We start from the raw sequence: 25,944 nt of genomic DNA, 5'->3' as shown, positions 1-25,944 counted from the left end.
AGAGGGTATTAATTTCTGTTGCAGTAGCAGCCGCAGCACTTAGCACCACCAGCCCAGTTTTCCCTCTGTGCCTTAGGCTCGGCTTTGGCGTGAGCTGGGATTTGGCTGGAATTGCTCTCCACTGCTTTTAGCCCCTATTTTAGTGAGAAGGGAGGGGGGCAGAGGCATCCTGGCGAGGAGCTGGTGCTGGGCTGGAGGAAGGCTGCCTCTGTCACTTCTGATATTTTCTGGTTTTTGTATGCAGAAACACAAAGCACAATTAGAATACAGTTATATATCCTCATCGTTATTAAAGCTTGGATTAACATGACATAAAGTTTTGTCTGGGGAGCCTTTTGCTATGGCTCAGGGAGCATTTTTGTGTGACAGTAATAGGCTACAGTTAATATACTTGAATGATACCAGAATCTGTGTAATAAGACAGAACAAAGGGGGTTTATTTGAAGCTGAATTACAAAGGTGGAATTATCATTGTGAACAATCCACCAAGATCGCAGCTTAATTATTGTATCTGGCGTTATTTTGGTGAAATAATGTGGAGTCAGGGGAAGCAAACTTAAAAAATATCTCTCCCATCTTGGAAGGACGTCTTGTCAGTCAGGAGGGATTGATGTGTGGACCTGTCACCTCATTCTTAACACCCAAATCCTCTCTTTCCCCTTTTTTGCCGTTTGGTTGATTTACCGAGCCTGTTTGCCATGATTCAAGAGGCTCTTGTCACGTTTCTAGGAGAGATTCATCACTGGGACATAATCCATTCAAATAGCTTTTGGGCAAGAAATAAAAAGTGTTTGAAGCCAAGAGGTTTGAAACAAACCATTCAAAGGCAGCTGTTGGGCCCTGTGGAGAGGGAGGAGGGAGGGTGGGATTGTTCTCCAGGGCCTGGGGAGGAAAAGGAGTGAAAAGTTGGGAGCTTCCCTTGGGAGCAGCTCGGGGGGAGGCAGAATCTGGGGATTGGGGAGTCTGGAGTAGACAGGAGAAAAGACACACATCCTGTGCACGTGGCCACCGCAGGTTCAACACACATGGAGATGGCACCTGTGGAAAACTTCGGGCCATTTTCACCTGTAAAGCATTATTGAACCATGTTGTGTTTGTATGGACAGTTCTCCCTCTCTGCTTGCCCCTAGCCCCGAGTCCTCGTGACTCAGATTATAAGAGTGGGGAATAGGATTCTTTTTTAAATTTTCATTTATAAACTAAAGAGAATTACTTCTTTCTCACAGAAATCACTTTGGTGATGTCAGGAGCTGCGGGAGGTTGAATTGACTTCAAGAACAAAAAAACCCTCTCACAACAGAACCCCTTGTTTTTTCTGTAGCAGCTCTAAAAGAGGAGTTCTGTGGTTCCAGGATCCTGGCTTCGGTGATTACCCTGTAATCCCCGTGCCGGCCAGGGGTAATTAAAAATTGCAGCTGAACCTTGGTTTCAGATGCCTGGGTGAGGCTCTGTCAAGCTGATGAGATTTGGTGTTGCTGACACGTGTAAAAACTCAATTTAGCCAGCAGTACCCGTCATTCCTGGGCGTTCAACCCCTCTCCAAACAGGATGACCCCGGTGGAGCGGGATGCACACACCTCCGAGGGCTGGGGAGGGGGAGAGGAGCTGTGCCCAGCACAGCAGCACCACTAATTGCTTTCTTTTTAATACTATATTCAGCCTTAATAGCCTGCTCTCCTGGAGGGATTGCCTTTCCCAGCATTTATTACGGCTGGCTCCAGAGCCTGACTGGAGAGTGGGAAGGGGTGGAGCTGCAGGGAAGAGAATCAAGGTGGTACACTGAAATCCCATCCTGACAGCCCAGACTGGTGTTGCTGTCTGAGTGCCCTGATTGAGCTGGGGTGGAAGGGCCAGGCTGCAGCAAATGTCCCGAGGTCCTGGGTGATGGCAGTGGCATTTCATGGCCTCTGTGCTCCCCGCTCTGTAAACTCAGGCAGCAGTGGTGATTCTGGCCACTGTTAAGTAAATGATGATTTCTGCCATGAACAGGCTTAAAAAAATCATTCCCTCAAGTGCTTTGGGCTTCTGCCTTCTCATCAAGACTAACTGGGGTATTTTAAGAGGTAAAGAAGTGTCCAAAGCCCTGAACAGCAGAAATCAGAGCAAGTGCTTCGTGTTGGTTATTTCTCCTCTCGCTGTGATGTGTGTGGTGCAGGGATGTGCTGGGGCTCGGAGCTCAGGGAAATCCACATCCCAAGCGCTGGGTGTTGTTGCATAGCTCTCGTCTGTCTAAGCAGATTCTGAAAGCAAAGCCAGCGTCTTGTCTTTTCCTGTTCTTATCATTAATTTGTGGCAGTGGGAAAATCACTTCTGCTTCCTGTGCGTGGGCGCTGTGAGCTGCCAGAGCAGCTCTGTCTGTGTAGGGGGACTCTGCTCCAATAGCCTGAAAGGAATTTTTATTAAAAAGTGGTAAGTCATGAGTGCAATGACCTTGGTGAGAGTGCACCAAACCATTCTCTGACCACTCACCCTGTCAGCAGGCTGCACAGGACAGAGGGTTTGGAGTGTTCTGCATAGGCAGAGCTGCTCCAGCCACCATCCTCCACCTGCAAAGTCAGGGTTGGAGGGTGGCCTTGGACCCCCAGGCCAAAAAAATGGCACCTTCTTGAGTGCAGCATCATCCACACTTGTCATAGCAAGGGTCTAGTTTGCAAATGGTTTTTCCATAAATTAAAAAAAATCCCTAACTGTAGAGAGATAAGCTGTGTTTGATTTGGGGTGGAAAAATAAGGGTGGACAGTTCTGTTTAGAACAAGCAGCCCTGGAAAAATATTTCTTAATATGTAAGACAGTATATGAAAAGAACAATAAAAGGAAAAAGGATCCAGCAGGAAATAAAATGAAACTTTTTTTCATTACAGTCAAAGAGAACTTAGATGAGTTTTCCTTTCCTAATAAACTGAAGTTTGATTCTGCAGCTGAGCCTTTAGCTGGAGCTGGCTGTGGCAATTGTTCATCCTTTTTTTTTTTTCCTTTCAAATCTGGGCAATAAAAAAGCCCTTCATGCATCAGGAAGCCTCGTAATGCAATCCTTGTCTTATCTTCACACTTATTCAGCAGGTATTTACGAAAGGGCAGCAGGAAGCTCTTTAAACCCGATCCTGTTCCTTTGGTCAGGATGTCTCTTAATCAGATCTGTCCCTGAGTCTGGCCTGCCCTGGGACTCTGCTGCAAAGGCATCTGTGAAAACACGCTGGCTTTCTTGGGAATAGAGTTTTTCTCAGTATTCTCTGAGCTGGGTTTCTGTGTGTGGCTTCAGGGCACTCAGTGAATGCCCACAGGTTATTCATGGGATCCCAGGATGGTTTGAGTGGGGAGGGACATTAAAGCCCATCCAGTGCCACCCCTGCCATGGACAGGGACACCTTCCACTGTCCCAGAGCACTCCAAGTGTCTGTTCAGCCTGGCCTGGGACACTTCCAGGGATCCAGGGGCAGCCACAGCTGCTCTGGGCACCCTGTGCCTCACCACCCTCAAAGTGAGGAATTTCTTCCTAATATCCCATGTAAAGCTACTCTCATCGTCTCGTTGGCCTCCTCTGGACTTCGCTGCTGTGGCTGCAGCAAGGCCAGGAGAGAAGCAGGTGCTGAACTGGTGCTGTGGTTAAATGAAACAGCAACATCCCTCTTGCTGCAGCCAGAAAGGAGGGCCCGTGTTTAGATCTGTCTTTCCAGGCAGTGCTGCTGCTAAAAGCCATCAGGGGAGGAGGCTGCCTCTCCTCTGACTGGGGCTGAAACAGCCCTGGCACTTCCAGAATGGGCTCCAGCCAGGCCTGGTGGGCAGCACCCTCAGTATTGTTTGGAAAAGAAAACAGATTGCAACTTTGCAGTGCTAATATGCAAACGAGCACGGTGAAGGGAGGAAGAATTATTTCTGCTGACGGTGCCTAATGTTCCGTGAAAGTAAAATCACCAACGCCTCGCACCTGGCTGGCTGGAATGCTGAAGGAGCAATGTTCCAGTGCTGCCGGAGGGGAGGAGAGGGGTCCTGCCCTGCCCCACAGCACCCCCTGGGCACTACCTGGATGGGCAGGCCTGGCCTGGGAGCACCTGAGGTGGTAAAGGAGCTGTGCTCCTTTGAGCTTTGGTGCTGTCGACTCTTGTGATATTTGATCTATTTAAGCTTCAGCGAGTGATGCGGTTGCATGGAGCTCTCAGCCATTGCTTTCCAAAGAGCTGAAGTTCTCCAGCCTTTCGACAGCAGACGCTTAAACCTGTAAAACCCAAAAGCTCCAAAGGCAACCCCAGAAGAGTAGTTTAGAATTATTATGCATGCATTTAAAAAGTAGCCCTTGTGTGGGTTTGCTTTGTGTTTTTATCTGGTGGTGGCTCCTTCAGGCAGGTGGGGAGGGCACATGGAGCAGGATGATGGAGCTTGGGTTCTTCATGCCGTTGTGGATCCCACAAGAAGACATTTGCCAAAATTTCTTGTGTTGTTGGGGAAGTTTACAGAAAATAATGCACAGTATGTGCACATGTGCAAGGAGATGGGGGCCTCAATAAACAGATGGAGAAGGATGAGTGTGGGAAGGGGATCCCCCGATGCTGGCAGGGAACCCAAGGCAGAGTTCCAGGATGGTGCTTGGCTCTGGGGCCACGTGTAGGTCACTAAAATGCCTGTAACTCAACTTCCCTTCTAGTCCCACCCTCTTCCTTGTCTGTTAGATGGGTAAAACACAAGGAAGTTTTGAGGCAGGGTGAATTAAGTGTTTGTAAGGGAGCCTGGATCCTCTCCAGCAGATGTTTGGAACAGGATTCTGTTCTTGCCTCTCTGGGGAAGGGCGGTAGCAGGAGCTCCACAGTTTAACCCCAGTTTCAGATTGAATGACTGGTTTTAGCTGCTGTGGCACTTCTGTCTGTGGCCAGGTCAGAGTGAGTGTGTGTGTGTGTGTGTGTGTTTGTTTGTGTGTGTGTTTGTGTTTGTGTGTGTGTGTGTGTGTGTATTGCACTGATAGGTACGAAGTGTGTCATCACAGGAGCCCTTGATTTATATGACATGTGACATCTGTGCCACTGCCCAGAGCTATTTCAGGCATGTGGGAAGTCCTGGCTGGTGGCACTCTGGGACCTGCTGCTGTCCCTAGAGACACTGAGGCCATGAGTCTTGGGCCAGTGGCACAGCCCTGCCCGTTCTCAGCAGGATCCTGCTGTTCTGCAGTGAAATCTGAAGCTTGTGGTGCAGTTCTCCATTGGTGTAGGGCTCTAACAGCACCTGGTGGGTTGTTCACCTGTCCTTTGGGGTCTGTGTGTCTGTAGTGACCTCAAGCAGCTGAACCTCAGGTGCAGGGTGGTTGAGTGTACCCCCTGTACTCTATTCCTTCGGGATCCCAGAGCCCTGGCTGCATCTGGACGTTGGTTCCCTGTGGGACAGGGATGTTCCTCTGGCTCCTGTGCTCTCCCAGCCACGCTCTCGGGCCGGCTCCTGACTCTCTTAGTCCATTTCAGAACTGCAGCACCGGAACCTATTTTCCCATCAAGCTAAGGAGACCCAGGGGAGAGCTGCCTGTGCTGCAGGCAGGGATCGGGCAGGGATCGTTCTGGACAATTAGACCTGGCAGCAGGACTTGATTGCAGAGTAACCCCCGCCCAGGCTGGGCTCTGACCAGGCAGCTTTTCTGTTCCCTAAAAGCACAGCCAGCAAATGCCCTGCAGCTGGGAGAGGGGAGCTGTGGCTCTCCGTTGTCTTCAGTTGGACTTTCATAGTGAAATGCATCCATGGAGTATCTGGTGTTGGAGGTAACTGGGAGGTGAGGGCCACCTGCCTGTGTCCAAGGGCAGGATGAGCTGCCTCCCAGGATGCTCTGGTCTGAGTCCCATTTTCATGCAGGTACCCCGGAGTCTCTCCCTGGATGTGTGGGTGTATCTTCCCCTTAGGAGAAATGTCCCTGGCAGTTTATCCACTCCCAACCTTTCTGCTGCTGGAGAGGTTATTGCCTGGTCTGCCTTTCCCTTCTTATCACCACCTTCTCTGCTGCAGCCCCAGAGGCTGAAGAAAGAACTGTTTTGATGTTTCTGGGTTCTTCCTTGGTTTGGTGGGTTTTTTTGCAAGAACCTGTATTCCCTGTCGGTGTTGTTAGCTAACAAACAAAAAACCAGCTTTCCACAGCAGGTAAAGAAACACTGCAAGAGTCCTCAGGTAGTTTATAACTTGATGGGAGCTTTGCTTTCATCAATACTCCATGTTATTAATGCCAGAGAAGGAATTAATGAGAAATCGTCTATGAAGTCATGTTTAATTTGTCCTGCTGTGGAAAGCTGTTTTTTTCTGGAGAGCATTAGTCATTCTTACATCCCCCTTGGTAGAGTAAGCGTTGAGTAACGTGTTCGTGTTTTGCAGGAGCATTTTGAAGTCCAACAGTAGCCACAGTGCTTTTTGGCAAGCATTGGGGATGCTCTTTGCCATGTCACGGCTGGTGAGCAAGCCCTGAGATTAACGTGATTGAATGACTGTTTTAATTTCAGCCCTGATGGAGCAAAATTAGTTACAATGATATGTGTGTGTTGAATAAAATTGTAGTTTTATTAGCTATAATTGCTGAAGAAGACTTTTTAAAGCCTTGACTGCTGGGGGGAAAAAAATTGCTAGCACTGGAATTTGTGCTTGCACAGTATGGCATTGATTGTTATCGCAGTGCAGAATCTGTCAGCCCGCGGTTGGGAAATTGTCACCACGGCACACTGGGGAGGGCTCAGCCAGGGACCTCAGCCTGTGTCCCCAGCACCCCAGGGAACACAACCCACATCGTGCCTGCTCCACAGAGGAGGTGAAGCCCTCAGAGAGCCAGGGCTACCTCGGGAAGCTGGAGTGGCACTCTCAGCCTGGAGATCCCCGCTTCGCTCCCTGGGGCTCTGGGCAGGATGGGATCAGCGGGGTGGGGTGGTGGCAGAGGGACCAGCCATGTTCTGGGTTGGGTGTGGGGTGGTGGCAGAGGGACCAGCCACGCTCTGGGTTGGGTCTGGGGTGGGTCTGGGGTAGTCATCTATGCTGGGACACAGTGCTGAAGGAACCTGGGTGATGGCCAGGGGGACTTGGGCAGGAGACAGGGCTGTGCTGGGAGGAGGGGAGAGTGTGTGACAGAAAGAGGGGGGATAATTTGTTTCTTTGTTTAATTCTGTTGTAATCAAGCCCAGAGGCCTGGTGTGGGGGAGACATTTCAAATTGTCTGCCATGCAATAGGCATTTGTCTTAATTTATGTGGGGGGAGGTTGTAAATCTGCAGGAGCGCGTTCACATGCGCATTTAAAATAACAGCACCTGACAGTTCACTGGCAGCTAAGAGGTTTTTCTGCTTCAGAAAACAAAATATTGGAGGAGTTGTGCAGTGTGGATAAATAATTTGAGGAATTAGACCAGAATATCCAGCACACTTTTCTTAGAAGAGCAGAAGAGGTGATAGACCTGTAAAGTTCATGAGTCAGGGATGGAGGGAGGAGAGGCACAACCAAATTGTGTGGGACTGAAGGTTGTTCTTCAGTAATTCCTTCCCTCCCCAGACCCAGCTGGAATTGCCACTGTTCCATTCCAGGTGTAATGCCATTTGTCTGCCCTTATTCTTCTTTACCTTGAAGGGATGGAGAACATAGTGCCAGATCTGTTTGGGAGTGTGGAAAACAACCCCTCCACCCCAGGAAGACACTTTCAGGGAGCACAGGAACACCTCGACCTACTCTGGATGTGTTGGAAACTCAGGTTTTGGATCAGGAAAAGCCTTCCTGGGCTGGATGAGGTGGCATAAAAGCTGCTGTGTGTCACTTCAGTGTAGTTATGGTGGTTTCATTCTGGAAGTTTTACTCAGTAAACTTGACTCAAATGGAAGAACCAGAACACGGAGCTGGCGTGGTGATGGGTGCTGCTCCTGTGCTCATCCTTGTACAGGAAGGTTGGCTTCACAAGGAGGGCCCATGGGCACCTCTTGGGTCTGTGTCTGTGTGGGCATCGTGCAGTTGGAGAGATACAGGATGAGGCTTAAAGTTTTTCAGAAAAAGAAAATGGTTTGGTCCTTCAGCTTTTGGTGGCAGCACAGTGCTCCAGCTCCTGCAGCACCACCCTACAGATTCTCGTGGAAGCGCTGCTGGGTTTTGCAGGGCACTCAGCCTGTTGGTTACAGTGTGAGTGACTGTGGGCTGTGCCGGGTCTGATCAGCTCCTGCTGCCTCGTGGAAAAGAGGAGTTGAAAATCCCAAAGAAGAAAGTAGGAGGAATGACTGGAGAATACTGTGTTCTTGTGCTGGGCTAGATCACTTGCATTAAATTCAGAGACTTTCTGAGTACAATTAATAGTCATTTTATTTAGGTCACCCTGGTTTTGTTGCTTTAAATGTATGCCTCCATTAAAGTGGAAGAAAATCAAATACATTTATCTCCGTGGAGCCTTTTGTGAACTGGTTGGGCATATTTTAAATAACCCTGGGAACTGTTAGGATTATTAAAGCCTTTGGCTCCTCCAGGTTTTTTTTCTTTCCTCCTATTCTCCCCTATTCCTCCTTCCAGGCAGTGAGTAATGAAGTGGTAGAGCCCTTCCTTTTCTCAGAGCCCCAAGTGGATTGGAAAAAAAAAAAAGAAGTTAAATAAACTGAAGCCCATTAGTTAGGCTTTATGTAAGAAACTGGGTCTGCATTGGCTGTATGGATGGGCTGTGCTGGGACAGAAGAGTCTGGGGGCCTAAGTGTCCATTTGTAACCAGTGTTCACTGGCAAGTCTTTGTTTTGGTTTTTTTTTTTTAGTTACCCTAAGTCCTGAGACTGTTCATTTTGTAACTCACTTGGTGCTCAGAATGAGTCCAGAATAATCAGCTCCTGTAAGCCTCCGTATCGAACCGTGCTCCATCTGACAGAGGCTGGGGGCTTGGGTTGCCTGCTGGTGTCTGGGTGCCCTGCATGGAGGTGGCTCAGCCTCCCCCTCCTGTGCTGGGGCACCCAGGGCTTCGCTGGGAGCTGAAGTCCTGCCTGGTGGGTGAATTCCATCTTCCAGTCCTGCTTCTAACCCTGGCAAAACCTTCCTTGCCTCTTGCATGCAAAGTGCGAGCTGCATGTTCTGAGCTGAGCCCTGGAAAACTTGCAGCTGAGCATCTCTAAAACCCTGGGCGAGCTGGGCTGGAGGAGGGGAGTACCTTGGGCAGTCACAGCCCCTGAGTGTGCTTGAGTTTCGGCTGCGGGTTGTTTCTTTTTTTCCCTTCCCCTGAAATGGGGATCAATTTGCTTACTACAGGGTTTACTGCCAGTTACCTTGACTGTGTCCCTTATTTCTCCTTGATGAAAACTTGAACAAGCCGCTTGTGTTTGCTTCACAGAGAACCGTGAGAAACGGGCTGTGTGTGTGAGGCAGTGTGGTTTGCTCATTCTATTCAGCCCTTTGTATATTCAAATTCTTCTAGTTTGAGTTCTTGCTGTTCTGCCAGATTTCCATACCATTGATGGGTTTTCTGCATTAATAAGTTTCTCTCCCCCCTCCTTCCCATACCCTTGCCACCTTTTTGCAACTGGTGAAAAGTTTTTCTAAGCGTGCTGCCCTCTCCATATTGATTTTCTTCTCCTGCTTGTCTCACCAGCTCTTAGATGTTTTATTTTGCAAAGCGTTAATAGAATTTTCCTTTTGCCACTGCACTTTATCTATTCAGGAGGTTTCAAGAAGTCTCATTGTGTCACTGGACTATGGAGGAAAGAGGCTATTCTTCTGCTACAATGGCTGCCCTAAAAAATAACGCAGGGTGGGGTAAGCACAGAAAGGGCAGAGACGGAGATAAAATGTTCTGACCTTAGGAAAGAGAAAAGATAACCAATTAGACATTGTTGAAAGGGCACCAGCTGGCTCAAAGAACACCCCACTGATAATTTTTTCTTCAAGGCATACTTGGGCCACGTCTGAACTCGGCTGCAGAGACGCTCCCCCCGTGCAGGTTTCATATGTGGACTGTCAGGGCTGACCCTTTTTCAGGGAGCTGCTGCCCGGCCCTGATCCCAGCAGTTGGTGCTGTTGGAGGGGGGAAGCGCCTGCTCCAGGGTGCCTGTGCTCCTCGGGGCCCCAGGAAACCTCCCTCCTGGATTAGCCCCTGCAGCCTATGCTTGTTACTGCTAATAGGGATTTATCTGCATAAAAAAGATCCCTGTCAAGATCATCATTCCAGCTTGGTACACATGGCACAAAGCCCTGCTTGCCCAGAGGATGGTGTTGCGTGGGACAGGTGGGAGAAGGGAAGGGGACTGCAGAGCCCAGTGTGGTCAGGGGCTGTACCCAGAGCCCCTCAGCCCTGCAGTGCTGGGTCTGGTGCCGAGACCAGCCCCTCCTCTGCCCTGGCAGCCCTTGGAGAAGCACAGTGAGGCTGCACAGGTGGTTCAGGGCTGTGCTGCTGCTGAGACATGGACATGCTGGAGCATCTCTGCTCTCCCTAACCAGCACAGCAGCCTTTTTGAAGTCCCCAGTAATGTCCTTGCAATAGGAGGTGTCATTTTGGCAGGACATGTGGGTCCAGCCTGGAGAGCCTGCACGCCGGGTCGGGGGACAGGGACCTCCCTGGGCTGCTGGGTCTGTGCTCCTGCACATCCAAGAGCTCTCAGGGCTCTGGGATGGGAATGGAGGGAGAAAAGTTCCATATCAAACCTTCTGCAGCAGGGATTGAGTGGGGACAGAGTATCCCCCTGGTGTAGGAAACCAGGAGGCACCGGGAGCTGCGATGCCCCAGGACACAGCAGCAGGTGCAATATGTAATTTTTGGTTCCAGTGAGGCCAAGACCTGTGAGAATGAAAAATAAAGATTGCTGAGCAAACTTAACCCTGGGGCAGAGATAAGCAGCGTGCAGGGTGAAGGGCAGCCTGGTCCTTATCTGCCTCCTGGTGTATTGCTCATCCTGGTGAGTTTTCCCCCTTGGAGGGAAGACAGACAGCAGGACAAACAGCTCCGTGCTTAATGCAGTTTGTGTTTTGCAGTGCATCAGCATCTTCAGGTCTCAGTCAGGATGGGTATCAGAAGACCTGCAGTTCTGCACTGTCTCAAGCCATTGCTAGCACTTTCTGCAAACCATTTTGACTAAAAAAGTTAAGAACCACTTAAGCAGAGACAGGTTATCAGATAATTTTAGGCATCACGTAAGGTTTTGCTGCACTTTATTTTTTTCTATCTCCTGGAACATACTACAATCCTTCAGAACCTCAGGATGTTCAACTTGTGTTCTCACCACCTTCCCAAACTCTCGCCAGCCAAGGCTGAGAAATTTTTCACAGACATAGGCTGGATGTCTGTCTGCTGCCTAAGAGGACATCTGGGGGGACAGGTGGACCCTTTGGTGGCACTGTGTGAGATGAGGAGACCATGTAACTGCATTGTAAATCACTTAGCTAAAATAAATGATTTATACAAAGACAGAGTAGAGGCACAGGGAAGTACAGGAAGAATTACTGGAGGGAAAAAAAAATTCCCAAAACCTCAAACAAACAAAACAAAACAAACAAAAAATCCCAAAGCCACACCCCAGACAAAGAGAAGAGTCCTTTAGAGGATAAAACATTTTCTTTAAAGTTCTTCCCCCTTCCTGTAGCACCTTCTATAATTCAATATTACAGGTTTTCATCATCCCTGAGTTTACAACAGGGAATTGCAAGTCTGTAATTTCATCTCAGAGCTTGCCCAGGATGTGTCCAGTGGCAAACAGGACCCACCTGCCTCCACTCCTGCAGCCTCAGAACAGCAGCTCAAGGTGTGATAGTGCTGGGAAATCAACCCCAGCACAACATCCTTGTGCAGTAAGTGCAAAATTTTAGGTGTGGCTGCACAGATTAAATGGAGGTGGAATAAATCATGCAAATCCTAATGAAAGTTGAAAGCAATTTGGTTGCACTTCAATACGTTTCATCAGTCATCTCTCTTCTGAAGTGGAAATGCCGAGCCTGATGCGAATTAAAGTTTCTCCCTCCCCCCTCTCCCCTCTTTCCTCCAGCTTTTCAAAAGCCCTTTTGAAAACCTCTGAATACCTTTCTTGGCTGACCAGATTCTACCCTGCTCATACCTCTTTTAACCTAATTCTCAGCCAAGACAGTGACTCCAATTTGGAGAAGTCATGGGTTTGATTTGCATCCCCCCCTTCCTCCCTTGGCCCTTCCTGGTCTCCATGAAAGGGAGATGAGGCATGGCCAGGGATGGATGTGAAGTGGAAGAGTTGCTGAGATGGCTGTTTAGGGCCAGCACTTTAAGTGGTCACTTTCCTGCTTCAGGATCAGATGTCAGACAGGGCAGGGAGAGGGAGAAAGCAACAGGTTTCCAAAAGGAGAAGCTGCCTCTGGCCAAAACCAAGGAGTTCTGCTCTGTCCAGGCTGCTCCTGCCTGTGTCCCCTCTTCCTGGTGTGTGTGGTGTGTCTGAGTTGCCAGCGTGTGTTAAAGCACAACTCTCCCCTCTTTGTCTTGCAGGTAGAAGATGCCATGCTAATGTTTGACAAGACGACCAACAGGCATAGAGGTAAGAGGGATTGGGAGCTCTGACCTCAGAGTGTGTGGGGAGCATGGGGGAGCAAAAAACAGATTCAGTGAGATGAGCCGGTGGCTAAATCCATGGCACTAAATCCCCTGTCCTGCAGGGAGCAGAGGAGGGGCTGGTTGGCATGGAATGCCCCAGGCACCTGGATTTTCTTGTTAGAAGTGACTTTCCTGGTCAGTCTAATGGCCTTTCTTTGGGAGGACCATGGTCAGGCTCCCTGGAGAGAGTAAATCCCATGGAGCTGGATGTGCTGAGGTTGCCGGGAAGCAGCGGGTTGTACTGAGGTGGCTGGCATCAGTTAAGCTGGGCATAAATCCAGTTAAACTGAAATACCAGGAAATGAAGGTGCTAAACCCTTCACTGGGATTGCTGGAGTTCTGAAGCTGAGTGAGGGCTGCTCAACCCCCCAGCAGTGGTAGCTCAGAACAAGCAGGATCTCCAGAAGAGGAATGTCCCTGCACACATTTCATGAGGGAGATGAGGTTTCATTGTTGCTTTAACAGGTCTGTGAGGAGGCGCTGAGGGTTATTTTCACTGTTAGGCCATTTCTTTCAGTGGAAATAAATGATGCTGCCCTGTCTCTGGGAGAGCTGCTCCCATTCCTGCTGTATTCCCCTGGGCCCCAGTCCCAGGGCCCCACTCCCTGCCCTGCCAGGGTGGATTCTGGAGGTGGATTCTGTGCCATAGTTCCAGAGGCAGCGCCTGGCTCCAGCCCCAGCTCGATCTTGTCCCAGGCATGGAGGTGTTGGCTGCTCTCAGTGGTTTGGGGAGGCTGCCAGGGTTGGGAAGGAGCCTGTGCCCATCAGGGGGAGGGAGGGGCAGCCCTCCCCACTCCCTTTCATCTCTGCACAGGGTCTGAACCACTCAGTGCTCTGGAATTTGCTGTAACAAGAAACTCGGGGTGAGCAGACGGCTGGGTGAGTCAGGCAAGCATCCGGGATAGCATTTGCTCCCTCTCCCTCCAGCAGCTCCCCCCCAGGCACTGACTCCTGTCCCAAGTCAGAGATTGTAGTACCCTGGCAAGTTCAGCAGCAGCAAGCAAAAGACTTCCTCAGGAAGATCAGCTCTTGAGCCAGGGAAGGTGTGTGAACAGCCAGTGGCTTTCCAGGGACCTGTCCAAAGCTCTTGCTTAGGTTGGGAAGTTCAATCCCTGACAACGTCCTTTTATATCCAGGGAATTTTCCACCCTTCCCCACACAGCCACCCTTAAATGGGCCATAAATACACTTCTTCATTCAGGATCTTGGCACTTCGTTTGTTGCATTTAAAAGCTGCCTGATGTGGAGCTTTGGCGCTGGGCACAAGGGCCCCATGGCCCTGTGGTCTGGGGGCAAGGAGAAAGGGAGGCCTGTGGTCCCAGCAAGGCATGTCCTCGGCAGATTTGGCCTCTGACACAGGTGGAGATTGTCTCCATTTGCTGAAATGTCCCAAATCCTGGAGCTGGGTTCCCACCTGTGCCTGCAGTGAGCTCTTTTCTGCCCACCAAGCTCCCTGTGGTCTCAGGGTCCCTTGTGCCTGCCCTGCCTGTGCTCTGCTGCCGGGGAGGGCAGGAGGCTCTGCAGGGACACTGAAGCAGAGCAGGGCTGTGTGAGCCCTTCCTGTGCTTCCTGCAGGATGCTTGTCTGGTGTTCCTCAAGGTGACCCCTGCAGTGTCCCCGCCGTGGCTCTGTGCTGCTGTAAGCACTTCCCGAGGCAGGAGGCCACAGCAAGTGTCGGTGCCTGTGCTCTGCCAGTGCTGAGCTCTGCTCTAGCAGCCCTGCTTCAGCGTTTCTGTGCTCTTTGGGGAGGCTGCAGGATTGAGCCTGGGTAATGAGCCCCGCAGGATGGATTCCTTGTCCAAAAGCATCTTTCCACTGAATTACTAGGAGTAAAGGTCTGCTGAAGATGAGGGCTGCAGCTCTGGAGGGCACCTTAGTTGCCATGAAACCTTTTGGGTTTTCCACAAAGGGCTTTTTTTCCACACTATGTGTGTTGAAGATGAGAGGCAACAGGTCATCCTTTTTTTCCCCCTGGAATTCTATGAATTTATTTCATTGGCTAATTCTTTTTAAAAGCTTGTTTTTCCTACATATAAGCCATGACATTTTGCTCTGCATTAGCATCCCAGTGTAAGCTTGTGGATGGGATCTAAGCTGGGAGGACCTAAAAGCCCCAGAGGACCAAAAGCAGGCTCCAAGTACCAGTGGGTGGAGGTGATGTTACCCCACAACCTCCCCTGTGCTCCATGGAGTCCTCTGCACCCGGGTCTGTCACCCTGGGGACAGGCTGGACTGGAGTCCCTCTCCTGGCAAAGGAAGGAGTTCTCTGGCACACAGGAGACTCAGCTCTGTTTGGGAGGCTGTATCCCAGGAAACAGGCTTACCCATTGCAGGGTGAAGGGCAGTGCTGCTTGTTGGCTGGGATTTGCCAAAATTCCTGCGAGCAGGGAAGCCGGGCCGGTGCCGAGGGGCTGCACAGCTGCCAAAGGACAGAGAGGCTCAGCTCCAGGCCCTTGCCCCTGCCAAGTACAGGTGGAAGGAAAAATCAAGTGTAAAAGGCAGGGTAAGAGTCCTCTTCATCTTCACACTTAAATTTGTCCAGCTTTTTGTGGCATTTTTTCCTGCTCTGTGCAGGTAGCTAGTGCTAATCAGCCTAATGAACTGGCTCAGGGCTGTGGTGATGAAGTGAGTTCTGCCGCCTCAACCGCCGATAAAATCACCCCAGATTTTACAAATTGTGGCACTCTGATTGTGTTGGAAGCGTGTTTAAAATGCGGTAGCGTGCAGCAACAGTGTTAATGGCAATTCTTAAAACCACTTGTGGGTTGCAATCTGTATCTTCAAATTAGCCACGGGAAGGAGAAATGGCAGATAAAATATCCACTGTGGTTTGCTGTCGTTAGTCTATGCCTGGAATAATCATTGTGGGCATGGAAAGGGGAAAAGAATTAAGATTCACTCCCTACTGCTAGAAGGCGAGATAAATTTCCTTGCAAGAAAATTGAGAGCGTTTGTTGACATAATTCTGGCACGTGTGTGTTGCTCCTGTGTGTGTCTGTACACACTCCTGTGTGTCTGTAACCCGCCTGCTGCAGCACTGCTTGGTGGAAATGCAGGGATTGAGCCAGGCAGAGCAACAGGGGTTTTCAAAACTGCTCACCCTGGCTTGGAAACCCCACCCAAGATAGAACTTCGTGCCTGGCATGGAGCACTTCACCTCTGTGGTGGACTTGATCTTGGAGGTCTTTTCCAACCTTAATGATTCTTTGATTCTGTAACCTTAAAAATGCCATCAGGCTAGTCATGCTGTGGGTATTTTAATGTCCAGCTATTCCTGGATGTTCTCTAAGGAAGATAAGACTCAGCTCTTGCATTTTGTGCTGTTTAGCCATATTAAAGGCAGGCTGCAAAATCTGTGTTTAATTGGAGTATTTTTGGTGTATTGTAGGCAAGATAACCCTAGAATCACTGGGATATCTCCTACCAAGAGTTCCTCTGGCTGTGACAGTGGGCACACAAAGAACCAGCACTTGATAAACAAATATCCCTGGGTCAGCTTGTTTAGGTGCCATTTATTTTTTTTTAAAAGAAAGTGCTTGTGATCCTCTATTTCTGTACTACTGTATTCCTGCAGTCTTCTAAAAACCACACACAAAAGTTCTCCCAACATTCTGGCAGATCACTTCTGTCACTTTCTTCACTGCCTAAAATTTCATAAAGCTGAAAATTGCTGGGTCAATCTTGAAAGGATTCAATAATTGGAAAGAAAGAAAAAGAAAAAGAGGATGGTGTTATTTTGTTACCCTTGCAAAGTGCAGATAAAATCTGGAGTTCAGCATTAGTTATTGATCTTTGGGGGTGGAGGGAGCCTGGCAAGGATGATGATGTCCTTCTAACTTCATTATGGAGAGGAGCTCCAGGAAGCATTTCAATGTGCTGGGGTGGGGGCTGTGCCCTTGGGCTGTGCTCCTGCACACAGGGAGGGTTTGTTGTTTCCAGCAAAGCTCAGAAAAAGCACCGGACACAGCAGGCTTTGAGGAGGAAGAGGGTGGAAGGGACAGTTGGATCAATCAAGGGGTGCAAGAGTGGGCTGTCCTGAGCTGATCCCAGCATGAGGCAGAGGTAAGCCAGGAGAAGGGGGTACAGTGGTTCCTCATCTCAGTGGAATGCTCTTGGTCCCAGCCCTGGGTGATCCCTGTCCAGACTGTGCCCGTGGGTGTCTGCAGCCTTCAGCCACTCCAGAAACTGTCCAGGACCTGCATCACAACAGTCCCATGCCTTGGACTCTCAAAAAACCTAAGATTTTTGAGTGAGTGAATCCTCCAAGCTGTAATTGCAGGTTTTGTGTGTAATACTGTATGTTTTTCAAAGCTGTCCAGCCCCCCTGAGTTATTTTCATATCAATTAACCCTTTTGCACAGTTAAGGGTGGCAGCAGAGAGAGGAGGGAAGTGACAGCATGTGACTGGGACTCAGTTAATCTTAAAACTAAACAAAATAAAAGCGAGGCAGGCTGTCTGCGAGGTACAGCCAACATCCTCTGTGTTAGGGTTCCACCTCCAGGGACAGACCTGATTGTGGCAGAGCTCTGCGGTCACCTGGGCTTTTGAGCTGTTGCAGAGTTCTCCTGTTCCCTGTGCTTGTGAGGAGGGTGCCCAGGCAGGGGCTGGGTGGCACCTGGATGTGTCTGGGGCTGGATGGTGGCTGAGCATCTCTTTGGCTCCCAGGCCCTTGCAGGGGGCACCAGGACACTGCTGGCACCTTCATGTGGCATCGTGGACGCTGCTGTGCCCGAGGCTGGGGGTTGATGTGAACCCACAGAACTCAGATGGGAAGGTTGGTGCCCCCCCATCCCACCAAAACCACTCCCCAGAGCACAGGGCTCTCCCATCCTTGCCACGGGCTCTGCTCTCAGGGAGGAAGGGGAGGGTCAAGCTTCATGTCTGTGCTGTGTCCATCCAGCAGATTTCAGTACGTGAAAGCAATTGTCCAGGTGGAAGCAGTTGGCATAATGGTTGTGTTTATTGGGAGAGCCAGGAATGATGCTGTTAGAGAGATATTGGCTGTGCCTGGGCAAAGGAGGCTTTTCTGAGGAGAAAAATAGCCTTTTGTGTTCTGTCCGGCTGCCAAAACCTCAGTTCTGGAGCTGATCTCTGAAGTTATAATTGACATTTTTATAGATGAGATATAAATATAATTAAGTCACTGCAATTATTTGTTTATCGCCATCTCCCTCAAGTTAGGCAAGGTCATGTGCACTTAAAAATACATCCCCAGGCAGTTTTGAGAAAAGAGTACTTAAAATGTATAGAAATAATTGCCTAATTTGGTCATTTTGAGTGTAGCTTTTCTTGGCAGCAGCCTGGCTATAGCACCGAGCACCCTTAGAACTGCTGGAAGGAGCCTTCCCTCAGCTCACAGATTGTGCTTTTTAGGAGGACGGGGCTGAGGGAGAGCTGTTCCAGCAGGTCTGACCCACAGATCTGGGGAAAGCATCCACAGACACGGCAATGATGCTTTTCTAAAACATAAAGTGCTTTAAGGGCTTTGGATGAAAAGTGTGACATAAGCTATAAATGGAGGCAGTGTTATTGTTATTGCTTTCCGAGATGAGACGAGCTTTTATTCCCCTGTCAGCTGTATCACTTCATAAATGGGACTCCAGAGAGTGCGGTTGTTTTGCGGGAAGCGCTGGCTCCACACCGCTCCCTCCCCGTGAAATCCATCCCAGGGACCTGGGGCTGGCAACGGAGAGATTTAACCCTTGGTGACAGAGCTGAGGAGTGTTTGTCTTCTCCAGGGGATATGGGGAGCAGTAACTGCACACAGGGGGTTTGGACAGATTTTTAAGCAAATATTTGCTTCTAAACTTCACGTGAGGGCTGCGAACATTCATTAGTTAATATTATTTACCATTTACACACCTATCAGTGAGCACCATCAGTCACACCTGTCTGTTTGGATTGCAGCAGTGACATGTGCCATGTTAATATTTTATATGTGTGTGTTTTTAATATTAATCCCCACTTATAAATATTAATTTCTTAAACACATTAACGGCTGCAACGCTGCAGAGCATCACTGACATCTCTGCTCTGTGTCACCAGTTCTCTTCCAGACTGGGGGATCCAATGTGGGAGCCGGGATGGCAGCAGCATGAGGAGAGCTGCTCTGCTCTCAGGGCTGGGGGCCAATATTCTTCCCAGTATTCCCATTTGGCACCAGTTTGTCGCCCTTAGGCTCTCATCAGGTGGTGGGGACTGTGAGCATCCCCCTGGGGCAGGTATGGCTGCTCTGGGGCAGTGCCGTGCCCGTGGCTCGCTCAGCTCTGTCCTGCTCCCTGCCTCGGTGTTAATAAACACAAAACAAAAAGGAAAAGCTGCCAGTTCTTGGATCCAGCTCCCTTGTCTTTTAATTTCCTGGCCGGTGCCTGTCGCTGCTGCATCGGGGCACCTGACGTGAAGTGTAAAAATAAACAGAGTCAGGCCGGTGTGAGCCCCGCATCCCAGCGGACTCCGGTTCGGAATAGCAAATCAGGCTCCTGGCCACGCTTTTCCAGGCGATTATGGAACGTCTCGAGTGGTTACCGTCATCCTGCCCCTGGCCTCACGCTGGATAATGCCACCTGAGGCTTGCAATAATTGCCCAGCTCTGTACTGACTGTCAGACCTTATTGCTTAATTTTGTACCCGTAATGAAAATTCCATCCAGAGACGAGCGAGCAGCTGCCCTGGCTGGGATGCACCCGAGGAAGAGATACCTGTGGGTGCTTTCTCTGAAGAAGGGGAGATGCTCTGCTTGCAGCAGCACTCAGGAAGGGGGCTGGCACTTTTTGTTCTCTTGTTTAGCAAACAAACTGCAGTAGTAATACTAACTAGGAAAAAACGTCCCTCCTGTAAATCTCCAGTAAAGGCTGCAAACTCAGCCCAGCACTTAGTTTGGAACATCTGGTATCAGTGACTTCACATTAAATATCAACTTTAAAGCACATTGTAAAGGACAGTCAGGTTGTACACTCATTTGTATCTTGTCTTCATGGCCAGTGTGGGTGAAGAAATCACTTAATTCCCTGTGCCCTGAATGAGAGCCCTGTAGAGCCTGACCTTTCTGGCCTGGATTTATCCAGCATCCTTTCAATCAGCCCTTGTACAAGTTGAGAAGGTGGTGGCTGAAGGGCTCAGTCCCTTCAGTCCCTGGTGCTCGCCCTCCCCAGGATGGAACAGCTCAGGAAGGAGCCTCAGAGCCAGAGAGCTCAGCTGTCAGGGGAAGTGCAGCATCTTCTGAGGCACCTGTGCACAGGAGATCTGAACCAGCTTTTTGAGTGCCAGTGGAGCTTTCTGGGGTGCAGTAAAGGATAGGGTTTGCAGATGTGAGTCTGATGCCCTGATGCCTCGGCTGGGAAAGCAGAGACACAGAGATAGGAGAGAGCAGTGCTGCTCTTGCAGCTGCCTGTGGTGTTCAGGGCAGGATCATGAGCAGGAAGAGGGCATTTTCTTCCTGTGGAACTGCGGTTCGTGGTCTCTGTCTTGAAGAGAAAAACCTTCATTCACTTAGTCCTGAAGTGCATCAATAACTCAGCTAAACCGCAGTTGTACTGGAGAGGGCAGAGGAAATCAGCACAGCCTCACTGGTCTCTGCAAGGTTCTTCAGTAAACATAAAGTGAGGGTTGTGCAAATATTTCTGAAGTTTTCTAAATGATGGTCATAGTTCTGTCACACTTGCAGGGGGTGAGCTTGTGTTAGAGACACCAGTCGTGTGTCCAGCTGAGGCTGCCTTGAGGAGTGAGGTCATTCAGTACGAGCTCAGTTTGCCTTCTCACTGTCACTGCCAAGCAGCCAGCTTGAGTGACAGAGAAATTAGCAGAAATTCTGATGATCTCTGAGCAGAAAGAAACCCTAAAAGCCACAAATAAGTTCTTGCTTATGAATCCACCCAGCTGCTGAAACCCAGCCCCTTTTGCTTCCCAAATGCAGGAGCCAAGTGATTAGCAGGGAGCACTCTGAGCCTTGTGGGACTGTTTGGAAATGTTAATTGAGGAAAGGCCAAAAACGGGAGGAGAACAAAATGCAACATTTCCATAGACGGGCAGTCTGCATACAACAGGCAGAATTAAAATCAGTGTGGTGACCTTGAGAAGAGAGGCAGCTCCTCGCAGCATGCCCAAAAATGTGATATGAAAACAGGGAGAGACGCTGCCTCACTCGCTCCCTGGTGTGTTGGCTCCTTCTCCCAGAGGATCACAGGGAGCAGACTGGGCAAGTCCTCTCCAATGTGCACGGGGGAGCTTTTGTTTTTCACATACCTGTGCTTTCTGTTGGTTGGGTTTGATAATGAATCTTGTGGAGCCCTTGCATGAAGGTGAGGAGGATGCTGCAGAAAAGGGGCTGGTTTGTCACCCTGGAGTGGCCTCTGTCAGCTGTGCCCAGGCCCCGGTGCTGCTGAAGCCTGTAATTGTACAAGGTCATTGCCATATGTAAAAGGCTCCTGGTGATCTGTTTAAACAGATAACACATCCCCTATCCCCTAAATCTTGAGATTCAGCAGAAACAGAGGTTACAAGGATAATGCTGGTAACAAAGCTTTTGCTCCTGAGCCTCTGTCAGAGCAGGCTCCACCACTTGCTCTGCCCATCCTCACATCCTTGGCTGTGGTTCTCTTTCTGGACATTTAAGTGTTGGGAATCTGGGGGGGGATGCTGATCCAAGCTGTAGGTGCACCTGGGCAGGTACCTGAACATGAGCTCAGGTGTGTGTCCCTCCCTGGGGAGCAGCAATTGCTCCCAGGGTTGTTTGTGCAAGGCAAAAGCTCCAAGGGGCTGCTGCCGAAGGAGAACTTGTCAGGGGGGTGGAAATGGAAGATTTCTTTAATTAGTTTGATTAAATGTCCTGGCACGGAGTGATTTTGCTTATCCTGTATGTTTTTTGTATATATAAGCTGAAGTAAGAACATCTGGCACTTTTTTCACTGGATCCGATAGAATAAGTTGAAAAACGGCTTCTTTCAGAAAACTGCAGGTCGGCACATTTGGGTTGTGGGTTTTATCTTTTTAATTTATTGAGTGTTTTCTGGACCAGAAAACTACCTTCAGCCAGAGTAGTAATTCACAGATTGCTCCCCATGTTAAAACACCTTCCCAGTTCTGAGAGCTTCCTGAATTCTCTGCTGTGGGAGGAATGAGGAGTGAACAGATCCAGCACCATTAACCCTCCTTAACCCTCCTGTGAGTGATTCCAAAGCCCTCTGCACTTGTGTAGGGAATGGAGCCCCGCGTTGTCCCAGGGAATCCCAGCTCAGATGTGGGAATGGGAACACTGGGTGTGGATCCAGGCTGGGTCTGTGGCTCACACTTGGACCACAGAACCATCTCTCCATGTTTACTCTCACTGGGACCATTGCCAGCCCCAGTGTAAGTCAGGTAGGAGTTGAGAGGTGATGGAAATCTTCCTCCTTACCCCTTGCAGGAGTCACATGTGAACACATGTGTTCCACAGAGCACTGGAAATTAGGGCAGGATCCATAGGGAGAAGTCTGGCAGGAGAATTTGCTTCCTTGTGGCAACAAATATTCCCCTGTCAGCTCCCAGGGAGTTCAGATGAGCTAAAATCACTTTAAATCTTGGTGAGGGCTTGGCTTTTGCCATTTCTTTTCCTGTTCTAGTGGTTCTGTTTCTCCTCACCCAAAACCCAAACTAATAAAGGTAAAAATATTTGCTTTTGTGCTGCCTGGATGCAATTGAAGGAAAATAAAAAAATCAGATTACGGAAGTGTGGAAGTTGTTTCCCATTCCCCCACTTCTGGTAGTATCCCACAGGTTTTCTCCTGGCCCTTTGGCCTCTTTCTGCTCCTTCCCTGACAGGGCAGGAGCACAGAGCCTGTTCCATATCTGCCCCCATGGTTCAGGAGGGTTTGGGAGCAGCAGGAGGGTGGTGGGAGCTGGAGATGGGTTGCAAACTTGCCTGGCTGCCCAGGGAAGGAGCAGCTGCACAGGCAAGATGGGAGCAGCTGTGGGTATGAAATTAGTCATTCTATGAAGAAATGGATTTGATAAATAATAAAACAGTGGTATTAACAACAGATGCTTTCCAGGTCAGATGACTTTGATAAAAGCACCCAACAGCCGTGGGTAATGGTATGAAAAATATGTATCTATATTTATAGATCTATTTATATGAAAAGGCATATAAATAAGTGTGTGTGTATATGCTCTCTGTAAATGTACCTGACATTTTATTTCTGGTTTAAAATGACAGTGGAAGTGTCACTGCTGCCGTTCTTCACAGGCTTTGAGACTTGTCAAGAAAACCTGAAATTTGATCAATTCCCCGAACCCGGAGCTCCCTCCCCTCCTCTCCACAGCACAGGCTCCATTTGTTTTTATTTCATACCTTTTCATTTTGATAACTGTTTTGATTTGTAAAATACTATGCCTTATACAATGTTTCCTTTATGATGATGTAGTGCGCTCTTCTTATCTTTCACCTTAAATCTTTGATAAGAGCATTTTAAAAATGAAATTGCTACCTGGCACCATTACACACTCCTGGCTGCCTGCCAGCAAAGAGGAGCTGCTGGAGCAGAGAGGAGAGGGGCTCTGGAGAGCCTTCCCGAGGAGTGCAGGAGCTGAGTTGGGATGGAGGAGGCTGAGGAAGGGGAGGAAGCCCGGCAGGGCTCAGTCCTGCTGCCAGAGTCGGTGCCAGCCCTGTTCCTGCCGTGCCAGCAGTCTCTGAGCAGCCCCCTCTCTAACCCTCCTTTCTAAATTCCTATCCATCCACTGACTGTCCTCACAACCACACTGGGGGCAGAGGAAGCCTGTAGGGGTCACTTTATTTTCCCCTCAGACTGAACTTTGGGAATGTGATGTTTGGTAGGGTAACCCAGCGCTACTGGAGTTTCCAGCACATCCAAGTAATTGAAATGTTTTTGGATAACTGTTGGTTGTGCCGTGGAATGTGATTTATCGGGGGAGGCATCAGCAGTGGGAATATCAGTAAATAGAACTGTCTGACGTGGCAGGTCATTTTTATTTTAATGTGGTAGATTTAATGAACTCTGGTTGTTATAATTCATGGCAGTGGTGGAATGCATCCATCCCCCTCCTGCTGACATTCGTTGCTGCTCTGTCCTTCGTTAGTGCTGTTGTATGTCAGGAGAACTCCACTCTCTCCTTTGCATTCCCAGAGTGCCAGGGTTTGGCTGATAAATTGTTGCCTTTTACATTCAATACTATTAGCAATAAACATAGCCGGAAACTTCCCCAAGCAGTTCAGGCATTATCAGTTATTATTATTTATTGAATCTCTTGAAAGGGTGTTTGCAGAGGCTGGTGGATGTTCCCCTGGTGCTGAGGATGTGGCTGTGGCCATTCCTGCCCTGGCACCTTTCTGGGACTTTGTAGGGTGGGAGAGCGTCGAGGTCAGAGCCAAGAGCAGCCCCCACATCTGCTGTCAGGTGATTTAATAGCATTTGTGTCCAGCCTAACCCAATCTATCTCACCTCACTGAGAAGAAAAGAAAAATAATCCTGCATCAAAATTACTGCTTTTGGAACTGTCTTGTCTCTTTTGAGTAGGAACTGGAGACAACTAGACAAGCTTCAATGGAAGCGTATAAAGAAACGTTACTTTGTGAACACAATCTTCTGGTACCAGTCACTTCTCAACAGCCATTCAATCAAAATGCTAATGGCAAAGGCAACAAGGGAGTGAGGTTATTGTAATCCTAATTGATAGGCTGCAGGGATGGGGTTTGATAAGTGCTGTTGAAGAGATGTTTTTGAAATATGATTCCCTTTAATTACAATGATACTAATAAAAACTGAACAAACGATTTGATGATAGTTTTCTAGGTAACGGCCTGAAGGTTTTTGTTCCAGTTATTTTGGAAGTTTTTTGTTTTGTTTTGTTTTTAAACCAGAAATTATGGAAATCACCTTAAAAATAAAGCCGTAGTGGCAGGTAGTGACTTTATCTTGACTTGCGTGGCTACTTTGCATCACAGTTAATACTGTCACATCTGAAGCACTTGAATAAGAAATCCAGTCATTTATTTATACAATAGACTTTGCTGAAAGCCCACAGTTGAAGCCACATTGCATGTAGGAATGCATTTAATATCTCATGCTTATAATAATTAGGATCAATTATGCCAGTGAGGATTTGAAAATACATTTTGAGGGAGGGGCTGAAGGGTATTCACGGGGGTTTTACAGCACATCAGGAGCACGGGGTGGATGCTATGACTGGAGATCCTTGGCATTCACTAACAGGGACCTCCAAACTTTCCCAGGGCATCAGTGTCCCCTGATGGGTGGGAGAGCTGTGCCAATGCTCCGTGTTCTGTGACTTGCATCTTGCCTCTGGAAAAAGGAGCACAAAGAGAAAGGGGAGATCTGTCACTGACAGGCAGCCTCTGTCTCAGCTAATTCTTGATGATTTAATTGATAACAAAACAAATAATTTTTTGGGGGAGTGTGTGTTTTGCTGTTGTTGGCATGGGTAGGGGCTCCTGGGATGGGGAGGATGCTCTCTCCTGCCTTTCAATTTGTCAAGCTCTCTCTCAAAGATCTGCCAGAGAAGAAAGGGTAATTAATAGGCTTGAAGTCATTTCCGATGTGTCAGTATTTCTGCCTTGCTTCCAAGTGATAATGTTCGCTGGCTCGAGGCCTCCGGGGAGTCTTCCATCTTATTAACTTGTCTAGGAGAAACAGTGAGTGGGGACAGCTTGGGCCAGTGGGTGACATGAAATAAGGATTTGTGCTGCAGCGAGCTGTAAACACGGGGGCCAGTTGAGTAAAAAGTGGAAAGGGAAAAAAAAAAATAAAGGAAGAAAAATATATTAAAAAGGCCACTGGTCACAAGTGTAGCTGATAAGGGGGGGATGTGCTTTATTTAGGGCAGCCTGTCCTCAGTGCATAGAGCTGGAGCTGATATTGTGCTGTGTCACCCATGGCCAACTTCAGCAGTACCAAAACTGGGTCCTGGTTCTGTCTGGGTCCTGCTGAGTCACCTGTGGTCCAGTCTGTGGCCTCTGCTGCTGGAAAACCTTGTGTCAGATGGCCTCTGGGGGTGTTTCATTTTAATCAGAGGTAAACATGGAAATCTGGGGCTGTGCCATGCATTGGGTGCCATCCTGCCGAGCTGCTGGCCCTGCAGAGCCGGGCACATGGAGCCACCGCCCCGAGCAGCGGCAGGGCCAGCAGTGGCTGTGGGATGCTCAGGCTGAGGCTGGGAAGGGACCTGTTTGCCAGCAGCCCGAGGGCTGGGTCCGTGTGCTCCCGCCTCTGCTCGTTGCTAAGTCGGGTTGGCAGCTCTGGAGCATTTCTCAGTTGCGTTTGAGAACTTCATTGTCGGGCTGGAGGCACTTGGGTGTGAAGAACCGCAGGGATTGAGTAACCCTGCATCCCTTACAGAGCCTGGGACACGCTGGCACTTGCACAACATCCCCGTAGGGCTGAGCAGCAGTGACAAGGGCCCTGGTGAGAGAGCAGTGCTGTGCCCTGGGGGTC

At 49.2% G+C, this 25,944-nt stretch overlaps 1 protein-coding gene across 14 annotated transcripts in view; it reads left to right on the top strand.

Moving 5' to 3' along the window:
* Positions 1-25,944, top strand: part of MSI2 (musashi RNA binding protein 2) — a 208,073-nt gene that overhangs the window by 112,517 nt on the left and 69,612 nt on the right. For all 14 annotated transcript variants that reach the window (XR_015278584.1, XR_015278583.1, XM_086860015.1 and 11 more), the window contains one exon: positions 12,397-12,445. Coding sequence is in view for 12 of the 14 variants with exons in the window: in XM_086860015.1 (XP_086716141.1) it covers positions 12,397-12,445 (49 nt within the window). In the remaining 2 variants the exon portion in view is untranslated. The remainder of the gene's footprint in view (positions 1-12,396; positions 12,446-25,944) is intronic.

The sequence above is a fragment of the Cyanistes caeruleus genome, chromosome 21 (genome assembly GCF_971803275.1).
Source record: "Cyanistes caeruleus chromosome 21, bCyaCae1.hap1.1, whole genome shotgun sequence".
Lineage (NCBI taxonomy): Eukaryota > Metazoa > Chordata > Aves > Passeriformes > Paridae > Cyanistes > Cyanistes caeruleus.
This window is presented reverse-complemented; position numbering and strand designations above follow the sequence as displayed.